Here is a 22763-nt window from a genome sequence, read left to right as displayed (position 1 = left end):
TGCTAAACTAGAATTTAGGAGTATTATAAAACAGCTAACTGTATTGCTTGTTGCTATTTCTGCAATTAATACAAGATTCATTCCTTCAAAAGCTATTAAGCCTGAGCAGCTGAATGCTTAACAGGAAACAGAGAATGATCATTAATATTGATTTTACACATGAGAAACAATCTCAAGAGGGTTTAGCATTTGGGTTTATTTCATTAGCTCGTTTCATTAGCAATCTCAAGACAGGTTTGTATTCAGCTGGGCTTAATATGGCTGATAATTTCAAAATGAGAAAAGACAAACTCCAGAATCATCTTGAACATCTTCCGATTATGGGCTGTGCACAGCAGCATGAAATTCAGTGCTAACTACATAGAAATACTGCTTCATAGCTAATGAAAAGATAAACAGAAATAGGCCTATAATTTATTCAGGTTTTGTAGTTTGCCTTCTTTAGACATGCAGGATGGTTTAGGATTCTAAACAGTGCCTTCCACCTTTCTCACATTTTATCTGCTATTTTATTAGGATGGTTGTTGTATATTTGAAGAACAGAATAGCCCTCCAAATGACTTGATAACTTTGGGCTAAAAATTAAAAAAATCTGTGATCTATGAATCCTGTTGTCAACAGTCAGTAAAATGTTTACTAAACCCAGTTTCACAGGTCACATTCAACTTTGCGTCTTTAAGGACACTCATTTTCTCATCTCTGTTTTGGAGGAGAACAAGACAACCTTGTATGGAAGCACTACCACTGCCCCAAGCAGTTAGATCTTCAAAACAAAACAAAAAAAACCCTAAAAACATTTAAACATTTAGCTACTTTTTAGCCTACTATTAGTCCAGTTCACATTCTGGTAGAGAATCTAAATTCTATACAAAAAATTAAATATTGCACATCAAATTAACAACAGTAACACAAAGCTTGCACTCATAACTGAAAATAATTTTAATGTTAAGCATAATGATCCAATGACAATTATTTTGAACTAGCTCAATTTGACTTTCTATTATTCCTTTTCAAGCTTCTGTTCCATGGCAGCTTTGTATAAATATTTTCAATCTCCTTTACTAAAAAAGGATGGATCTTTCAGAAGAAAAGTAGCTTGAGATGTACAAATGAGTGTTAAAAAAAAAAAAAAAAAAAAGAGAGAAATATTAATTTGTGCAGACATTAAATTTAGATTACAGCTCTGCCATTGTACAGAATTAATCAAAAATGGAATGGGACCTGCAGCCAGCTCACTCTCGTACTCATAAGAGTTCTTCTTGATAGGTTTTCCTCACTGACATCTGCTTTGGTATCAGCTGATCTCTGCAGAACAACTTTTTTTTTTTACAACTAAAACTATAATCATGTAGTTTGTACTGTTGCAACTTAAGAATGCAAACAGGACTGCATGCTTTTGTTGTTCTATTGTGTTTTCTTACAAAGGAGTTATGCTTGTGAAACCATTTTCCTTACATGTTTTCAAAAAGTAACCTATGAAAAGAAGCAATTAAAAAGTCAGCCATCTAAGCAGATCTCAAAATCTCAGCTACAGAAGTACGGCATAGTTTTGCACTGTTCTAATTTTAATACAGTAACAGGTTGCTAAGAATCAAGAAAAGAAAACAAATTAAAAAATTTTAATTAAAAACAAAACAAAAAATAAAAATAAAAATAAAAAAATCTGCTGGGTACTTCGTGCTATTGAAATCTATCCTAAATAATTTCTTAGTGTTAAAATATTCTAGTACAGTACAGTGTTTTGTTCTTTCTCCATTCTCTTAGGCTCTCTCCCTCTCCCCATCCTCCCCCCTTTTCCTACAGCAGCCAGAATCCGGACCTTTCTGACTGCACTGAGATTTCAGGTATCTTTGGGAACAGAATTTGTCATCTTTCTTGGCTATACAGCACCAAGCATAGCAACATCATTTGACAGCAGAAATAGGAAAATGAAACAAAGCAACACAAAATGAAAATAAAATAAGCTCTTTTATGGACAGTATGTTCTGTGGAACAGCTTTATACAGATCCTAAAATGTGCCAGTAGCATGGATGTACAGAATTTTAAAATAGATATTTATTTGAAAAAATAATTAAGTCCCCAACTACATAAGTGCATTTCATGGGATATTAAATCTTCTCTTAGATTGAGAAAAGTAAACAAGAATGGAGAAGAGCAGAGACAATACAATTAAGGGTATCAACATCAGAGGGCAAAGCAGCCTGAATGGTTGTGCTGCCCACATGATATTAATGCAGGGCTATCAGCTGGACAGATGTTTTCAGCATTACTCAGGTGAAAGGGGATCTTTATTGTCAAAATAACTTTGCATATGTTCCTAATTTCTCTGCTTCAGAAACACTTGGGAGAGATCCACCAAGCAGACTTGCAGGTTTATTGTCTACTTAGGAAGGACCTTGTGGGTCCTTTGCAGGAACCAAAGCCGAATTCACCCTGTCTGCTATTAATGGCCTCTGTGCATTTGAATTCTGCAATGGAAGACTGATCAAAACACACTTTTTTACACCAGTGAGGACTGACTTAGTCACTGTTTCAGCCAATGGCCCAGAAAAGCCTCCTAGTCAGTCCACAGGGAGCACTTTGAGAGACTGAGACTGTGTGGGTGGTTTAATGGGGGAGAAGTCTTGGTCCCTGATTACAGCAAAGTTTCTGTGAACTCAAGATAGGATTACATTTCCTTTCATCATTTTTGATACAATGAAAGATGCTCTTCGCATGCACACAACCTCAAGTAGGCAAATCTGGCATATGATTTTTTGCATCCATCTCTGAGCAAAAAGTGTTTGGCACTACTTAAAAAAAAACTTCACCTCATTGTCTGTACAACTCTTCACAGAAAAATCACTTCAGAAAACTGCACCAGTGCAGTCAGAGAGAAAATGCCCTGCAGTGTCTGAGAGCACAGGATGCATACCCATCCAGCAACTAATATCTGCTTCAGATGATGAAGTACTGTAAGAGACAACCAGACCTGTTAAATACCTTAATAGTCTCAGGAATGTTGAGGTGTTGTCTTTTCTCCTTTAATTGTCTCAATACACTGTCCATGGTTTCTTCTGCTGAAGGAGCTGGTTCCATGCTTGTGGCCTCCTGTGTCCTAGTCTCTATGGGGGTCCCAGCACTTTCACTACTGTCCTTTCTTTGGCCTGCTCTGAAGGTACAGTTTTGCTCTTCTGACATTCTGAGTTTCAGCTCTGAAAGGTAAATTATTTGCTTGTAAATAGGTGAGAAATATTTGCAAACAAATTTCCTGTGATACTATAAGAAAAAAGCATCCAGACTTCTCACATGCAATTATTATAGTGCAGCAGATTAGAACTTTTGGTGCAAGACCTTGTGCAGGGTCTAGTATTTAATGGAGAACTTTCCAAAAGAAATGTACTGAAAGATGAGTTTTTAATTCTTTCCCGCAATAACACCTTCTCTATCCAAATGAGATATAAAATACAACAATAGGATTTAATTAGTAGTGTGAGTCCATTTATAATGAAAAAGAACTTTTAGATAATTTATGAATGGCCTTAAGAAAATAAAAATTAATCAATCCTGGTTACATTCTCCCTGAAGGCAAGCATGTGAAATACCCACAGATGTTCATAGAGCTGTGAGTGGACAGTCAGGGCAAAATGTGACCCCCAGGACCAAATCAAATATCAGGAAAAGATCTCTTTCTACAGTCAAATAAATAAAAGCTTTAGAGATGCATAACCTCAGTCAGTACAATAGCTAAAAAACTTTTAAGAAATTTTTGTAGTTTATTATTTCACATTAATTGTAGTTATATTAGACCAGCAAACAGACACTCGGAAAATACTTCAAATGACATTGCCTTTGACGTGAACGTTGGTATTTATGAAGGACGGATGATGTCTTTTACCCCTCCCTTGTTGCCTTGTTACGAGTATCAAACTGACTTTGATCCTTGCTGTCAGGAATCAAGGCAAGTCATGTCACCTATTATCTTTATTGTCATTAGGAGACTTATTGCCATGCACTAGGGAAAAACAAGCAGAGAACCAAGAATAGAGAACTACTTGTAAAATATTCCAGGTACACTCATGCTGCTTCCAAATGCTTCAGCACTAAATTGAAATGACACACTATTATGTACCTTTGAGCTGCTTACGACCTTTGGCCAAATCGTTCATCCATTTTAGAACTTCAGGATTGGAAGTCTTGTCACCATGTGAAGGCTGAATATAAAGCACAAAGGAAGGAGGAAAAAATGGAGATTTGAGAAATAACAGTCAAACAGAAAAAAAATAAAAAAGGCCTGAACAGATAGAAGCACTCATACAATGCTAAAGATGTCCACATTTCCAGTTATCGTGCATATTTCCACATATAGTGTCACACAGACCATTTGGCTTGATCTCAATACAAGCTGATTGTAGTTTATCTCTCCTCACAGTGGCACAGTGCTACAAGGATCTTAGTATTTTGGTTCTGATCCTAAAAAAAAAAATAAAACCTTTGACTAACTACATAAGTAATTTCAATTACTTCAAGAGGACTGATAAAATGCTTGATGTTTGTCACTTTCCTAAGGAGAAAGCTGTTGCAGGCTGTAGGATGTCAACTGAAGCACTCTACCCTTGTAGGGATAAGCCTTACCTCCTTTACAACAATAATTCTTTTGGGAAACAGCACTTCAAATGTTTCAGCTGAACTGTTTAACTAATAGAAGGAAAAAAAAATCCTATGCAACAGAGTTACAACAGTTCTTCCTTCACATTTAGAAATTGCAAATTAAAAATAATTTACACTGGAACACTGAAGTTCAGCTATTTTATATTATAAAACTGTTTTGCAAAATAAAACCTTTGAAATAATTTCTTTCCTGGTCACAGCATGATGGCTATTAATGAAATTTTACTCACAGAAGTTCCTAATGACCATAGGATAGGACAGTTCACTGACATATGTGCAGGTTTGCAGTCACTGATGAGACCACAAAGTAGTATTACAGTTTGCTCAATTTTTAATTTTAGCACAGTCATAACATCACAAATTTCTCTGTTTCATACTGTGCACATCCTTAGCATTGTGATGTTTTGTGTTTATACTGCATTATTCACATTAAACAAACTAGCTTGATAATGAGCAATGATCTAGCATAGACTGCATAGTCTGCAGTGTCTCCCCATCAGCAACATATCACAATTAATATTTCTCTTATTTTTTCCATCAGCTTCTATAGAGCTCTGTGTTTTGGAAGTTTAAAGGAATATTTGTAAAAGAAGGCAGAATGATAGTTTCCAAGCAAATGACTTAACCATGAAGTAAATAATTGGCTTTTCATCTTCTCAATCACTTCAGTTTGTAAGCCTATCAGCTATGTTTAAGTGACTCATTCTTCTCACACGTGTAGAAGATGCCTGTTTTGTAATAAAAGTAATACAAAGAAATCACAAATTAGTCTCAGAACTACTAAATACACTGAAAGACGATAAAATCTATTCCTTCACTGATAATTTTCCCATTTTATCAAAAATAGAATTTGTCTTACTGTAGTGCATAATTCCAAACACGCTGGGATTCCTCCCTGCCTTTTGCAGTATTTCCCTTTATCTACTCAGAGATTTTCTTACCAGGTATTTTTTTTCTTGCTCAAACTTTTCTTCATACTTCCTAATTTTTCTCTTGAGACTCTGAAGATGCTTGGTAAGTTGTGCTACTGTTTGGGGTTCCTTGCACTCTTCGCAGTTGCATCTAGAAGAACTTCTTGGTCTGCAAAACCGAAAGCATAGTAGCTCTATAAAAATGGCTAAAATGCTCTGTGTCTTTTTTTCAAACACATGGAACACTTTCTTAGCACAACAGAATCTACACATAGGTTCTTTCACAGGTTCGAGAGAGTTTAGTTTTATAAAGCTAGCAATTGTTTTTCCTTGAGGGTACTCACACAATATGGTAATATGTTTTATATACTTCTTTCCCTAATTAATTTTTTGAATTTCTGAATATTTTTCAAAAAAAGAGTTTCTAATTTTTTATAATTACAAGTCCACAGACTTGATAATTGTTTACATGCAGTTGATGTTGTTTCTGATTGAAACTCATGTCTTGATTTCTGGAGGTCACATATTGCTCTTATATTTTATGACACTCTTATCTAGTCAATTTTTGTACCTCAATAACCCTCTCTACTTTACGTTCACTTAACAGAATAGCTACTTAACTAAATTTTAAATCTGTCACTGTGTAACTATAATTAACAAAGACTTCAAACAATGTTACACTGAGTTATCAGCAAAAAATGCTAGATCCCATTTCTGATATTTCAAATTAACCATGCCAAAATACACTGCAACGTGAAATTTTCTTATTTGTAACACAGGACTAACCGAGAGACCAGAAGAGTCTAAGATCACACATTGTTCAAAATGAATTTAAAATACAGATACACTGAAATACACTTTCTTACATCATGAAAGGTTGAGCACTTGGTGGAGAAGGGGCAGATTCTGGGTCTAAATTAAATCTCTGGCTTTGGCTAAAGATAGAGCAGCGTGGTGACAAAAGAGGATTGTCTCCATCAGTAATGTGATACAGCAATCGACTGGCTCCTAGGGAGCGATGTTCTTGTGGGCTGCTGTCCATGTCATTCTGCCAGTCTCTGTGGGCTGGTAAAGGCTCTAGAAAGAAAGCACAAAACACTGTGTATTGAAGGTCATTCATCAGGTACAGCTACTTAGATAAACAGAAACCTGTATGTATAGAAGGATTAAAAGTGCAAGTATTCAAAGTAAACACAGCAAGTATTTCAACAAAGTATCACATGCACCCTGAACATTATACTGAGGGTAAGAAAATACAGAGGGCACTCACTGGCTTAACATACAGTGTCTTTAAGGTCTACAGGAGAAAGCGGATGTATATCTTTATAACTATGGAATATAATATAAAGATGGACAGTTTCCCAGAAGAGAAACATTAATTAGACTTTTATAAACATTTGCTTTTGAGAGCCACATTCCCAAAGCAGAAGATAAATATACAGAACAAAATTTGTGTTGTGATGTAGCATTTTTTCCTTTGGTCAGTGGAAAGGCAGAACACAAACACCGTATTTCCTGATGCTAAGAACCTCAAATGTTGTTTGTAGTTTCCTAATTTCATTAGGTTTTGAGATAACATGCATATGAGTCTAAAGAACACTACACAATGAAAATAAAAATAACAAGCAATCACATTCAAAGTAGTTACTCAAATTAATGTGCAGTAACTGCTCCTTTGAAGAGTCACACTTACAGTACTATGTTAATACTTCTTTGACTGTAAATGGAAACTACCTTAGCTGCCTCAAGAGATAAACTTTGTTTTTTAAAAAATGATTAAGCTAGAAATCAGAATAATTTATTCTGCTCTGAAAATGTAGGAAGTGCTAAGCTGTATCATACTGATTGTGCTCATGAGTAACATGAAAAATGATGGGCATGTTATGGAGCCTACCTTATGGGATGCCAAGTGTTCATCTTCCCTTAAGTATTCCTAGTTTATTAATGGGCAGAACCACTGAATCTTGCTCCTCACCCTCAGTGGGTGAAGATAATCTGGCTTAGTTGATATTTTTCATTATCAGATGGCTGTGTTTGAAAGCAGATTTTACTTTGAAGGAGAAACCCCATATTTCCATAAATTCTCCACCAAAAAACAAAAAGCACGTTAAAGCAAAGAATGTGTGTTCTTTCCCAGATTCCTCTGTGTTAGTCTCCATAGTACATAGCACTTGGTATCAGCTACGTTATTTTATCCTCTAAAGCCATGCATACATACAGCCTTTGAATGTACATCATTTGCTATTTCCAGGCAGCATGTGTGCCATTTCTAGTCAGTATCATGTCTGCAATATAACATGCAATCTACTGTATTTTGCAGAATCCTTTCATTAAATAAAAGTCTAAAAGTGCACAGAAATAAAACCAAACAACTGTACATGAATTTTTCCCCATAAAAGCTAGCAGATCTAGGAAAGTTCTTTAACCTTCACTTTCTTTGCACTTTCACCCGTTTACATAGGACGTGATACTCCCACAGTGAGTAGGTATCTCCTTCAGGATTTTAATGGAACCTTTGTAATACATTTTATTTCACCTCTGCCCAATAAATTCTGGAGCTATGAATCTGCACTTCTGCACTATGATGTTGGGGACACATTGGCTCTAAGTGGAATTCATCACAAAAATCAATTGTTGATTCAGAAAGTAATAGAATAACCTAAAATATTATTTCATTGGAGAGTATTCGAATGTTTTTGTTTTGCTGATAACAAAAGTCTAACTGTATACTGCATAATCACAGTTTAGTATGTCATGCAAAAGTTACACGTGACTTCTGTGTCTATAAGTTCGTTTCCTTCAACAGCACCATCAATTATCATCATGTTAAGCATTTTGTCGCAGTAAGATGATCCTGCTTTGGCAGGGGGGTTGGACTCGATGATCTCTGGAGGTCCCTTCCAACCCCTACAATTCTGTGATTCTGTGAAGACAATGTAGGTGATTATTAATTCTAACCTAGTATCTTTCCTCTAATTACTTCCTACTCCATTAGTGAAATTCACCTCTTAAAGATATGGGAGCAACTCCCAGAAGTTCTAAACAGAGTATGAGATCTAAATCCTCCCAAAGAGAGATCCAGAAAGGCATCTGGGTGAAGCATAGATACAATATTGTACCAGCCACCCGAAGTTATTTACACAGACAAGATAATACAGTGATAAAGACTGGAATAAAAGCTGTTCTGCAAACAAAAGTGCTGTTAGTTTCTGGCAATTAATCTTCTCTATTACATTTTCTATGACCACAAGAACGGTCTTAGACCCAACCTTATCATACACCAGATGCACTGAATTGCTATGTACAGTCCAGAAGTGATCAGTAAGTCATGACTACTTAATCATTTACATGGCCAGCTCCACTTTTAATTACATTTTAAGGCAATTCTCCTGATTCAAGAGCTGTGTAGATTCTAAACATGACACTTATTTTATGAGTAACACAACTACTGACCCAGTATGTACACATGTGTGACCTAATTTCAGCCTCTATTTTTACTCAAACTGGGAAACAGCCACAGTTAGCCAAGCTCATATGTTGCCCCTTAGCATGCATCTGCTCTGTGTCATCTATTCAGTCCAGTTTGCCACAGGCAAGGGCTCATCAGAGGATTTAAAGCCAATTCTTTTTTATATATAATAGGCAGTAAGCTTAATAATGCGGACTTCAATCATATAATACAGGTTGTCTAATACATATATTTGTGTTATATTAGACTATAAGTAAAATAATAATACAACATCAACTGTTACACTTAAAAACAAATACACTGATGTGTTATGTTCCAATGTGTGTCAACATTTGTGACATCTTTGAATGCAGCGGCTTGCTGCTCAAGTCACATGTATACTCATATCCAAGAAGTATAACTTACATTCTGCTTTTTTTTATTTCCCATTAAAAAAATCTTGCTTAGTATCCCCTTGCAATTCTTTATGGACTTATTTTGCCAGCTCTAATTCAATTTTTTCCATATCCAAACGGAAACTGCTGACTTGTCTCAGCAAAACTTACCATTGATCCCTTAAAATTTGCATTAGGAGTAGCCTGCCTTTTTAACAAACTGCTGGGGCTTCATTTAACCACACATATAAATGTGTATGCATATACTTTATAAAACACATTACACAAGCATATTTATATTAATGTATTTCCACATTGTACATTTTTTTCTATTGCCTGATTCACTAAGCAAAGGCTAACAACTAGACACATGGTGAATATGGTGCATCCCCTAAATAGTCTATTTCTAGCCTGGTGCAAATCTCTGGACCTCCATCCAAATTCAAGCTGAAAAAGCCAATAGTCTCATGTGACAGCTGTACCTAAACTGAATGAATCAGATTTCATTAGTAATTTAAGAGACAGAATTAAGACAAGCCCTATCTATAAAAAATAGGAACTCAATAAAGAAAATTCAATCAACCACAGCAAAGCATGGAGAGTCCATTAAAATCCATTTAAATAAGTGAAGTTTAACTGAAGCACAAGTTTGAACTGCCAGAGTGACAGAGCTCTAGAATGCATGGCAGGAATGCTACATCATCCAATACTTGTGTGTATGTATATGCTTTATAATGATTTGGATTCTACTTATCATTTCCCTAATTTTTTTCAATACAAACATTGAACTTAAGTACATATTAATGCTATAATTTGTCCTCTTTGTATGTATTTAACTTGCTGTTATTTCTTGCTGAAAATTCTAAGCAAACAGCTTTAGAAGTAAGTTATTCTGAACCCAGAATTTATTCAGACATGAAATGTCAATTGCACAGCAATTACTTACCTATCTGCTTTAATTTGAACCATATATGGTCAACAGTTTAAGTGTTTGTGTATTCATGTCACTTGTCTGTGAGATGGATTAGTCATATTGCCTTTGACCTATTTTTCACAAACCGTGATTCCTCTCCTGAGCATCACGACTATCAACCCTGTGACTAGAAGCTATGAATTGACAAAAATAGTGCAGAGCCTTAGGGCTATTTATTTGCAAGGACTGGTTTCCATACTGAGGAAAGAGAGAGAGGTAGCACACCACAATTTGCCCAGATGAGTAATAATAGAGAATCTTTAATGATTTAAATGCACATGCTGTAAAACTCACCTTCACTATCTCTCTGCTGATGCATTAAACTAAAATCAATAATAGGAGAAATGAAGTGATATTGGTCTGACAAAAAGAACAACAAAAATAGAATTACATGATATGGCAGATGATCTCACACAATACAGGCACAGGAAACAAAAACATAAATTCATTTGAATAAATAACAGACAAACTAAAAAGAATCGGGATTCTAAAAATCTACTTGAAAAGTCAGATTCCCTTGCAGAAGGACAGAAGGCTATAGCCATTAATTTCTGCTCTTTTAACAAGTGTCACCCCTTTTTACATTAGCATTTGCATCAGGAAACGGTGCTTTGCTTCAGCTCGGCACGGTTTCCCAGAGGACTGCAAATCTGAGATCAGACTGCAAGTCACAAGGCTGCTTTATAATTGCAAATGAGAGCACATCATGACACGATCCCTTACCTCCACTACTGGCCCCATCAGCTTGCACACTGGTTTGGACTGATGAAGGGGCTGGATCCTTGGGTGCTGGCAGCTGGGGAGTTTCCTCCTGGGTTGGCAGAAACGCAGAGCACAGATCCGTTTCGATGGCTTGTAGCTTCAACAAAGAATTCTGCAGACAAAAGCAGAACATTTGGCTAGATGGAGAGCAACAAAATACAGCGATAGCTCTTCAACTCACTGAGCCCATTAAGAGCGCCTGCGAAGGGGTGTTCCACTAGCAGCTCTGAGGATGTACAAAAAAACAAACATGCACTATTCCACGGGTTTCTTCACTTCTGGTTATTTAAGTCCCAATTTAAATGGATTATTCATGACACGTGGGAAAGATGACATCGTCAGCAAAAGACAGTTTATTCTAGGAAGCCAAACTGAGATGGTGTCCGTTTTTTCTTGGTCCTGAAGCAGTACACTAAGTATTTCATTCATTGGGCTGACATCACGATCTGATGACATTATGTCCCTCCCCATTTACCATTCATGAAAAAAAAAGTCTCCCTCTTCAGCCTATTGTGCAGTACACAGCAGTGAACAAAGAGTTACTGAGAACATGCTGCCTCATGGGATTCTTGGAAGAGATATTATTTAACTGGCTTTTTTAGAGATACTTCCTTATGTAAACATTGCTTTTATGTAGGTGGCTGCTGCTTCTGCAAGGCAACCAGATCATTTCCTATCTGTTGCAAAGGCAAAATTAGCAAATCATTGTCACTTACTGCAGACAAATTAATGGGGACAAAGTTAGTTACCTATAACATCATTCCCAGCTACATTGTCATGTTTGGTCCATTTCTCATTTTAATCTTCAATGCTGCATGCAATACTCAGCTGTGCAATCTGATACAAGCATCTTGCTATGATGCAAATGCTGTAAAAGCTCTAATCACCATTCAGCTGGATGAAGTGAGTCACTACTGATACCAAATTATTCAGCTTCCCATTCTCAAGGGAAATAGAACTAGCAGCATAAAACAAAAACACATACAGATGTTTTAATAATCATACAGCTGATGCATTCATAATATACATAAAATGTTAAATTGCTCACAAGAACGTCTTTACAAAGAGCATTTTCTGGAAGAAATCTGAGTTACAATACAAAGAAATTCCTTGAGTTTATATCCTAAAAAGGTACTTTCCCTACTGTGTCAAAGATCTGAAAGTAATGTATTGATTCATTTAATGAAATAATGAATTTATTTGTTAGAGTAGCTTAATACATCTGCACATTACTATTTAATTTTGATAGAGCACTTTCATAAGTTCAAGGGTGGCAGTATTTTTGGCTAAAACAAACAAACAAAAAAAAAAAGCAAGTGAACTTGACAGGGAACAGCGGGAAAGACTTTCAGCCCTGGTTTTTTGTTCCTTGACAGTAGACATGGCCTCATTTTGGACATGAAGAAAAACTTTCTCTCAGAGCGTGGTCAGGCACTGGAATGGCCTGCCCAGAGAAGTCGTGGAGTGACCATTCCTGGCAGTGTTCATGAGGTGTCTGGATGAGGAGCTGCGAGATATGGTTTAGTGCTTGTGGTAGAATGGTAATGAGAAGATGGTTGGACTAGATTTTATATGTCATTTCCAACATTGTTATTCTATGATTCTATGATTCTCATTTTCTACCACCTTTCACCTCAGCTAAATACTGTGGTTGTGGAATCACAAAACATGGACAGTGTTTAATAGTTACTATTTGATTTACAGGCCAGGGAGGACTCTGATCATAGAATGGTTCGAGTTAGAATGGACCTCAACGATTATCAACTTCCAACCCCCTGCCACAGGCAGGGTTGCCAGCCACTAGATCACATACTAGATCAGATTGCCCAGGCCCCATCCAACCCAGCCTTGAACACCTCCAGGGGTGGGGCATCCACAACCTCTCTGGGCAGCCTGTTCCTTCACCTTACCACTCTCAGTAAAAAACTTCCCCCTCACATCTAATCTAAATCTCTCTTCCTTTGGTTTGAAACCATTCCCCCTTGTCCTGATCCCACCACAGATCTTATTGCAATGACTGTGTATGGCAAGCACCCTTCCAGAGTTTTCAAAGCAGTCTCTAAGTCTCCTGATAAGAAGAACATAGATGAACCACTGACAAAAAATTCTAACCTTCATGGACTTTTGAATTTGAATAAAAAAATGCCAGATCAAGAAAATATATTCGTTTCTTATTATGCAGTACTTGTTGAACAGTTCCAATTTCAACAATTTCAGCACTGTAATTCACTAGCTAGTTTGCATTCTGTTACTTTGAGATATTTTTTGCCCAGTTGTGGAAAGTGGGTGGACAGCAAATTTCCAGCCACTGCCAAATACTAAAATAATAATAATAATAATAATAATCATGTAATAATAATAGAAATACCTTCTGTGATTTCTTGAATGTGCTCTTGACAGAGATTTGATGTAGGAAGAAAATGAGTAACTAACTTATACCATTTTGATGTTACCAGGGCAATGATGAATCTGGAGTATGCCATCAACCTCATCTCACTCTTAAAACACAGCTGAGCACTATGGTATTGACAAAGCACACTATACAGGAAAAGCCACTGAACATGTGTGTGTTCCCACAAAAAGAGACAGTTTTAAGCAGAGGCCAAACAGAAAGCTACCTCATGTCGTAGGCTCGCAGGCAACAAGAGTGTCCTACTAAAATGGCAGGGACACCCCTGCTGCATGCCCTGCCTCTCTGGGAGCTGCCCAAAGCACAAGTACAGCCAGAGCTGCCAGGTAGATTCCACCATCCTGGGCCCTCTTCCCCTGTAACCAGAGCAATGTGTCCCCACATCTACACCTGCAGCCCACACAGGACAAGAGGGTGTTCTGCGAGGGGGCAGCAGGTCACGTACCCATCCTCAAGCTTGCAGGGGTCAGGACAACTGCTGGCAGAACTCAGATGAGAAAGGAGGAAAGTAAAAGTCCTGCACAGCACACATTCAGCAACACACCCAGTCTGCAGATAAACCAGCCCACGTACATCCTGTTTAGAGACTTCTCATGTTCCAGAGCCTGCCTTTGGAGCCCAGCTTGGCCATTTCTGCTCCTGCCTGTTTTAGAAGTGTTACAGACCATATTAGAAGCAAATATGAGCAGCTACAACATGCAAAGAAAGAGGGAAGTGTTAGTTCATGGAAGGTACTATCATAACTTTTGGTAAATTCTCCCATGAAAGACCAGTATCACTGAAGTAATCTGTTATTGCATATTAGAGCGGCTAATTAACTCAGTTCAAATCCTTCTGATTTTATGCTCATTCCTTTGTTAATTCTGGTGCTTAACACTAGTGTCACATAATTCTTGATTCATGCTAATGTAAATAAGAGGGCATTAATATTTAAAATGGATCCTTATGTTTATTTGGAAAAAAATGTACATACAACTGCCTCTTAGGTGCAGTACTTGGTAAGTTTGAAAAAGAAGCAATTAGAATAGCCATCATTATCATTATCCTCTTGGAGTAACTGACAACTTGACCTATACCAGTTTCACTAGAAGAAGAAATGAAATCCTGCACTTTTGCAAATCAAATATAATGGAAAAAATAAAGAACTTTAAACAAGTCCAAGGAAAACAGAAGAATGTGCAGTGTGGCATTTCATTCCTACTTATAACTCCTGCTACTGCTTTAAGAGAGCAGTCATGAAGGTATCACGCTCCTGCCTGCTGGAAAAAAGAAAAAAATAAGTACAAGAGGACAGCTGTTGGCAGCAGAAGTTCAACCTGCAGTAAAGAAACCATCTTAACAAACAAGTCAGACTGTAGTCTGAACCCACCCCTCCCAGCCATCTCTCTTTCCAAGGGATTTTTGAAAACCAAGAGTTGAGGCCTTGGGGCAAGGAGTTATATAGATGTCAGATCACTTCTTACACCTAAAGATACGTACCTCACATCTACACTTGCACTGCTTTATCACCTGGAGAACATGACAGCGAATGAACAAATATTCCCTTTCTATTACCAAAATGCTCTGACAAGGAATGGAAGACCTCTGAAATAGCTCATGTATTTTTTTCAGTTGACGTTATCATTAACTGTGATCCCAGCTGCAGGTCCCTGCATGAGGCTGGGCAGCATCAAAGCCACGTGCTGTGGGTCAGCATGTCCAGTGGCTACAGCCCAGCAGGAGGCAGTGAGCCTAACGACACCTCACAAATCTCCCTTTTTGCACCAAGGGCTGTGCACGATCAGCCCACAGCACAGAGCAGATGGATATGATGGCTGATTGAGAGCCATTGCTGTTAGAAACACTTCTTCCCCTGAAAATGCATTACTATAATCAGCTTCCTTTGATCCCTGGGAAAGGAAAAAGCATAGCATGTTTAGGAACTGAGGAAAGGGAAGGAGAATGTGTTTACCACTCGCATAGATCCTGTCCAGGTCTCAGGGAGAAGCAAAGCCTATGCTTGGTACTTTCCGTGCAAATACAGCTGCCCAGCCATGCACATGTTTCTGACTGCTGAGGATAGTTGCACCCTGCCCCGGGCATGCCCCTGCCTCAAGACTGGAAGGCAGCTGTTCGATTATATCCAGTTTGCTGATGGATTTACTGGATTTATGGCATCGGCTGGGGTGGAGAAGTACAACAAGCCAAGCTTTCAGTATTTAATGACCTTTGGAGTGATTCATACAGAAAAGAAACAGAGTAAATATCAGTCCTTTCAATTTCTTCACAGTGAGGAAATTAAAAGCAGCACCAGAACAGTGACGTACAAAAGCATCTCCCTTGCCTTTTAATCTGAGGGTTCAGGTTAAAACAAGATAGGTGTATTTTATGTAAATATAAATAAATCCTTGGTATCTGCTAGGGCAATACTTGTGTCTTGAGGCAAATGACATTTTCCATTCAAAACTTCCCTCATGGGTAACAAACAAGCAACAGTAAGATAGAACAAGATATGCCCTGGGTCTGTATAATGTCACTGGTGATTAGTGAGGAGAGACAGCACTTTCTGTAATCCAAAAAGGGAATTCTGTAATATCGCCTCTGCATTTAGGCTTGCAGGAGACCTGAGATATACAACAATCTAAGATTTTACAAAGAAAGTTAGCACCACAGTGTGGCTGTGGCTCATTCCACACAAATGATTTGCAACTCATTTTAATTTTTGAACTAGTTATCTGTTTTAATATTTTTATTTACTATTTTTAGGGTTTATTTTAATTGTTTTTTATTTACTATAATATTTACCTTGGAGGGATGCTTTGCACGAATTTAAAATCTTGATATTTAAATCTTGTGTGAAGACAAGAGTGGACTTGATGATCTCTGTGGGTCCCAACTCAGATTTTCTATGATTCTAGCTGCAGAAACTCTTTGCTATTTGCAGTGGAACTTCTCAGAAGAAACAATAACAGTGATTTCTCCCAGCACCTTAACTAGACCAGGATTCTCCCTAATGCTTGTCACAGAAAGGGCCTTCCTAGTTATTATTGGGATTTTCAACAGTGAGCTGCACAGCAATGACATGAATGCAGAGGAAATAATTATAGCATTTTTTATCTGAATTCCTTTAAAAGGACACAGGGCAGTTTTCTCCTAATGAAATTCAGGCACATTACAGAAACAAAGCTGGTATTCAATGCTTTGACAGGAATAGACTTCCTTTTACACCCAGTTCTTCCCCAGCACATCTGCTCCCATCTGCTTATGTTGTCTTCTTAGGCTACACTTTAAAATATCATCTGGTCCTCGTTTACATCCCACCACATTCACGTTTTTGCAGAATTAAGCTTGTATCTGCTAGTATACAGATACCTTGGCTTGTGAAAATGCTTTATAATGTTCCCTACTTTGAGTAACTGCACAACTTGCTTTTGACTGTGACAGCCTATCCCAGGCTTATCTACTGTTTGACTTGGTCTCAGAAACAGCTTCTTTGTGTTCTACTCATGGAGTGCTCCTGTCATAATCACTGTGAAAACAGCTCTTGTTTCAAGCATCACAGGTGTTATATGGCTTTCCATGCTTCCTCTCTTCACTCCAACCCTCCCTCCTTCTCTCTAACAAAAGCACTCTTCAGAGTACATTGTGCTGTTCATCGTTTATTTATGTAGGATGTAGCAACCTTTGAGACGTCCTTATTTTTAAAGGAAACATAATTGATTTAAGCTGCAATATGAGGAAAAAAATCAGATCTTCTTGCAAGATTTTGGCATTTTGCCTAGTTAATATTGAATGTTTAATTCTTTTCTGGTCACAAATAAGATGTAGTGCAGTTTACTTAGTGTAAAAGTCTGACTTTTAAACCATTACAGCAGTCTCACATCACATTTTGGACCTGTCCTCAAGAACATGGCTGAAATGATTCATTAAAAAGATAATCTAGAATTCTCAAGCGATTATTCCAGGTGCTGAGAAAAAAAACTCATTTGATTCAAAATTTTAACATCATATTTCCATTTCTGGTCACACTTACCTCACTTGAGCTGCATAGTTGCTCGGTTGCTTCATTTTGTGAAACACATGTGTTTTGATCAATTCTACAAAACAAAACAAGACTTTTCCATCAGTAGATTTCCTGTTTATGTAACAAATGTTCTAGACTCTTCATCACATTTGTACATAAGTTATAAGATGCTAGAAAAATAACATTTCTATGAAACTTACCTCTGTATTTTATACTTCATGCAAAAAAAAATACCAGTGGTTTTACGGAATTCTGCAAAACCTATATTTAAACTGTGAATGAGAACCTGGAAACCATGTTGTTAAACTGTAAGTTCACTGTGTTACACAGAGTCCATCAGCAGCACCAGCGGTTCTTGGTGCCATGACAGTCAAAGCCAAAAAGAGTTCAAATGTTTAAAACTAAGCACTATTTGTCTCACATGCTTTAAGAACAAGGATTTTCCTCTATCAGAGCCATAAAGAATAAGCCTTTCCATATTTAAACTTGATGGCATTTCAGGCTCTCAACCTTCAGCTTTCTGCTTAAAATTATCTTTTGCAAATTTCACACAGAGCTGTGGGACTCTCACAAGTAGATGGAAATCCTTTGAGCAAGAGAGATTTCCATGTTTTGTACTAAATGTCATGTAGCAGCCCCCAGTGGCATCCATAGCTTTGCTTTTCCCTCAGCTTCTCCACTGCTTCTCCATGTGGAAATAGAAAAGGAAGGTCCTGGACCAGCAAGGGGAAAACCTCTTCCCACTGACTGCTGCTAGCATGAGAACTGTGCCACATCCAGGCAGATGCAGCCATAGCCTAAAAGGTTGGTGCCCATCAGCTCTAGCTTTTATACAGCAGAAATGAAAATATGAGACAGCAGAAGAGTTTTAAAAACACTATGAAGAAGCATGGAGAGATCTAAACTAATTTATTTGGAAAGAGTGAAATGTTATTTACAGTTTGGTTTAGTAACATGTAAGGAACAACCTGCAAGGCTACAAAAAATATACTTAAAAAGTGATTTATTACATTGAACTAGTGCTAGACACAAAGAATAAAAGGACATGTCAGCTTTGTGCTCTTCTGGTACCCATTTGAATGACTCTTTTCAGAGTAATACATAACTTCCTTAACAAAAGAAGCAGTTCTTACAGGCACTGTAGGATATTCTGCTTAATGCTATGCTCACAGCTATGTCACTCATGAATCTTGCACTTCAGAGACTAAAAACTGCACAGCTCCCCCCCTCTCTCATTCAAGCTGATGTTCTCACCTACTTTTTTTAGGGGTGCAAACGCATTGCATTTTTCTATTCTATTTCACTGAAATACTAGAGGGAGATGTTTCCAGTTTTGCATTCGTGGGATTTTGGAAATGCCAGACATTTTCTGAAATCTCTGAAGCAAATAACCATTTTTGTCTGAAAATGATTTACACTAGCAGTAAATATGCTGAGCTGGTCCTACTCTACAGAGTTCTGGGGTGTGCCTTTTTTTTGTTTTCACTAAGACCAAATGCCCCACTAGGCAAATGCAGTTTATCTGAGTGTTGTCAGGCAACACGGGCTTACGATTTAATAACTAAGGGTTGGATCCTACTGTCATTTAAAAAAAAAAAAAACAAAACAATCACAAAATATCCATTAACTTCAAAAGCAGCAGTAACAAAGTCCTAATTTTCCATCTGTGCTGAGAACACTAAAATTGTTTTAAACCTCAACATGAATAACTGTAGGTGATTCATATTCCATACTACTGACCTTGTGTAAAATAATGAAAATACACTTCCCTCTACAGCTGCTATTCATATATATGCGATACCATCCTTACTGAAATAGAGAAAGCCCTATCTCACACTCTTCATGGAGTCTGGCAACTCTGGCTTTGGCAGAATTCTGCTATTGCACAGATGCAAAGATTGAATCCAATAACATCTACATTTGAAGCTTGTGGACATTAAAAAAATTTTAAAAGTTAATTATCATACCAGAGCTCCTAACAGACTTCAAGGGCAGATGAATTTGCATGAGCAGTGAGCTGTTTGAAAAACAGACCAGAACAAGTGAATTGCTGAATTATGCATGATACAGATATTACTTCTAAACTCACATAAAATTCAAATAAAACTACGTAGATTTAAAAACTAGGAAAAATATTTAAACATAAGCCAAGCAAATTTCATTTTCATTTCCCAGATCAAAAGCAGGAAGGAGCATTATATTCTCTAATCTGCAAATCTCACCCTTTACGCTCCTCCCAGTTCTCTAGGATCAGGTACAGGAATCTAGTCATTTAAATCAGTCTAACCCTGAGTTCTACTACCATTGTTCCCAGGAGACCTATTTATTCATGCACTACAGTGCCACATGCACATGGTGTCTTGGGCCAACTATCGCATTAGTGATATTACCAGTGATGATTCCTTGAAAGCAAACCACATCCCATGCTATGGAATGGATCTTTTCCAGAATCACTTCTGGTCTATCCTGGGCCAACACTCTTTCCCCACCTTCAGTTTTGCCATCAGTTTTACCCTGCCCACTATGAGGATGACCTGCCAGGTGAACAGCTCAGAAAAGGTAGTCTCCCTAGCACATAAGAGAGATTGATTCAGCCTATCAACAGGTTACCCCACAACCAACACATCTCAGAATCAGGGAAATAGGAACATCTTTTCTGAGACTCCCAACAAACAGCAAAAAGCATTATGAAATTCTAACATAGTCACCACCTTACTACATGGCTGCAAGTAAATGCATAAGAAGTTTGCCTATGAATCTTTAAAAAGCAAAGCAGAACTACAAGAGGCTTTTGTATTAACAGAGTGCATATTCACGATGTAAGAAACAACACCTTTAAAGGCCTAAAAGTGTTTGGACACATCCTATGCTGCTCTATGGGCTGTCTCTGAATGCTGGAGCAAGCAGATATACAGAGATTCAGTAGAGCAGTCTCTTTCTCAAGCTACAGCACTTTGGAAAAGGCTGGCTTTGGCTGACTGCCACAACTACTTTTCTTACATTATGAGAGCCGCTCATGCTCACAAGGCATAGTCCTTACTTAGGGTACAGTGATGTGTTGACATTTTTGCCCTTCTGCATCCCCTCTCTTTTTCTTTATTTTTCTTTTTTTTTTTTTTTTTCCCTTTTGTGTCAGGGAGGGGGGGAGAGGAAGGGGCATATGACAGCTGAAGAGCTTACTCAGGAATTTTCCATTCCATGATATAAGAACTGTAATTGGAACTTTGAACACCAATATTTTAATATCAAGGCTCCTGAAGAAATTGCTTTTAGGAACATAGGAAGAGATCTGTCATTTCCCTGCATAGCGATGTTTCATCATCTAATCTTAATTTGCAAATACAGAAATATACACAGAAACATACTGGTCACCATGAATTTATGCCAGATCAGAGGGATCTGGCCAGGTTCTCTCCTGGCTTGCCTGGTTATCTGCATGGGAATGCAGCCTCTCCAGCTCTGCCTCACCCATGTGTCTCTGTCCTATGGCACAGGGATATCAGCACTTCTGCACCTTCCCTGCTCCTTCCCATACATCCCAAAGTTGTAGCTGTTCAGCAAAAAACATGGAAGTTACATGAGTCCCCACTGAACTGCGCTCTCAGAAGCTACTTGCCTTGAGAACTTTGATACTACTGCTAGAGTTTGCTCTCCCATGTGGAAGGGAGCAAGGAAACGTTGGGAAGCCCTAGTTGTACCCCAGAGTTTTTATTTGTATCTCTGTGTTTTTTTTATCCACATTGAGACAAATTAAAATTATCCTATTTTTACATGACTAGAACAGATTTCAAGACAAATCCTGTACAATTCAGAGGTATTTAGATTTCAAGCTGCAGTGAGACTCATTGCAGAGATATATCAATCTGAAGAAATCAAACTAAAGCAGAAGGAACAAATCTCACTAGAAATAGTGAACCTTTCTTCTTAGTACAAGGCAGAAATAAATCCTTCTTTTCCTGTCCTCTCCACACATGTGATAGAGAAGCCTGCTCCATGGCACCCCTGCAGCAGTGCGGTCATCTCCTCCAAAAGAGCAGAAAGCTTTTGGTCTGTGATTTATGGATCCCTCAAAGTTGCAGTGTTACAAAGGATTTTTAGTTTTACCATTAACCTAGCAAGATCAGAGTAGAAGACAGTGAAACTCAAGTTGTGCAAGGCTAGCAGATGCTTTCTGTCGAAGTCTAGCTGTGCCCAAGCCTGAATGCTTAACCTTTGCCATGTTCCAGAACAGGGAAAGCAGAAAACAAAGCATGACGTACCTTGGCAGCTGTGTTTCACAGTCCATTGCACAAGCCAGTTCTGTGATTCCAACACAGGAGCCAGTGATCTACACAACCTGAGACAAGGGCACGCAATGACAAGGCCCTATCAAAGCTTGTTAATGGTAAAGAACTGGGGCAAGCTATTGGTGGCTCTTCTGAGGAGTCGCCAGCCAGAGTGAATCTCAGACTTGAAAACAATAACTGCAGCACATATAATTCAAAGTCCTTTGCTCCATCCAGGTAGTGGAAAAATTTTTCTAAAGATGGCTAAGATAGTTAAATTGAATACAATGTGTGCATGAGACTAAGGACCACAACTTAACATGTTTACTCCATGCTCAAAGTCCCTAATTTGGGAGTAAAGTCACCTTCATTTTGCTTTACAATTAAAGTATGAGATGGCCAGACCTCAGATGCTATCACTACATTTTCACAACTCTTAGCATAATAATTCCAGGTGCCTCTATTTAACAGAAATAGCACTTGTAAGTAACGGGCTTCCTAAGGAGCTACCCTGATATTGTACAGGAGTAAACAGCATAGTGAGCAATGGTTTCACATCCGAAAAACTAAGGTTGAACTTTTGAAGTGGACAGGAGAACTTTGCCATAGTTGCTGTTATATTCATGCACGCTCTACTCTGATTTTTATGTTTAAAATCCCCTTTTCTTTCATTACATTTCTGTCATCAATTGAAATTAACTAGTGTTACATTTCATTACCCATCCAAACACAGGGCTCCTACCAGCAAAGCTGCTATGTAGGTCTAACTCGTTCATAACCAAACTCACTGTTCTCTTCCTTAAAATAAATTGGTGTGATTTTTTTCACAAGTTAAGAATATCAGAGAAGTACAAGGCAAGTTTCTTCAGCTGGGGCTAATTAGAAACATTTTCCAAGAAGCAGAACTTGTAGTGTCTCAGTGGCAAATGCAAGCATTGGATGGTG

At 37.9% G+C, this 22763-nt stretch overlaps 1 protein-coding gene across 6 annotated transcripts in view; it reads right to left on the bottom strand.

Moving 5' to 3' along the window:
* Positions 1–22763, bottom strand: part of FAM13C (family with sequence similarity 13 member C) — a 44495-nt gene that overhangs the window by 8409 nt on the left and 13323 nt on the right. For 4 of the 6 annotated variants that reach the window (XM_052677235.1, XM_052677232.1, XM_052677233.1 and 1 more), the window contains 7 exons: positions 17563–17626; positions 11102–11252; positions 10673–10738; positions 6429–6639; positions 5593–5731; positions 4113–4194; positions 2984–3195 (listed from right to left, as the gene is read on the bottom strand). In XM_052677235.1, coding sequence (XP_052533195.1) covers positions 2984–3195; positions 4113–4194; positions 5593–5731; positions 6429–6639; positions 10673–10738; positions 11102–11252; positions 17563–17626 — 925 coding nt within the window. The remainder of the gene's footprint in view (positions 1–2983; positions 3196–4112; positions 4195–5592; positions 5732–6428; positions 6640–10672; positions 10739–11101; positions 11253–17562; positions 17627–22763) is intronic. The other 2 variants (XM_052677234.1, XM_052677237.1) reach the window with 1 other exon arrangement.

Source organism: Tympanuchus pallidicinctus, unplaced genomic scaffold (assembly GCF_026119805.1).
Source record: "Tympanuchus pallidicinctus isolate F22 unplaced genomic scaffold, pur_lepc_1.0 scaffold16, whole genome shotgun sequence".
Lineage (NCBI taxonomy): Eukaryota > Metazoa > Chordata > Aves > Galliformes > Phasianidae > Tympanuchus > Tympanuchus pallidicinctus.
This window is presented reverse-complemented; position numbering and strand designations above follow the sequence as displayed.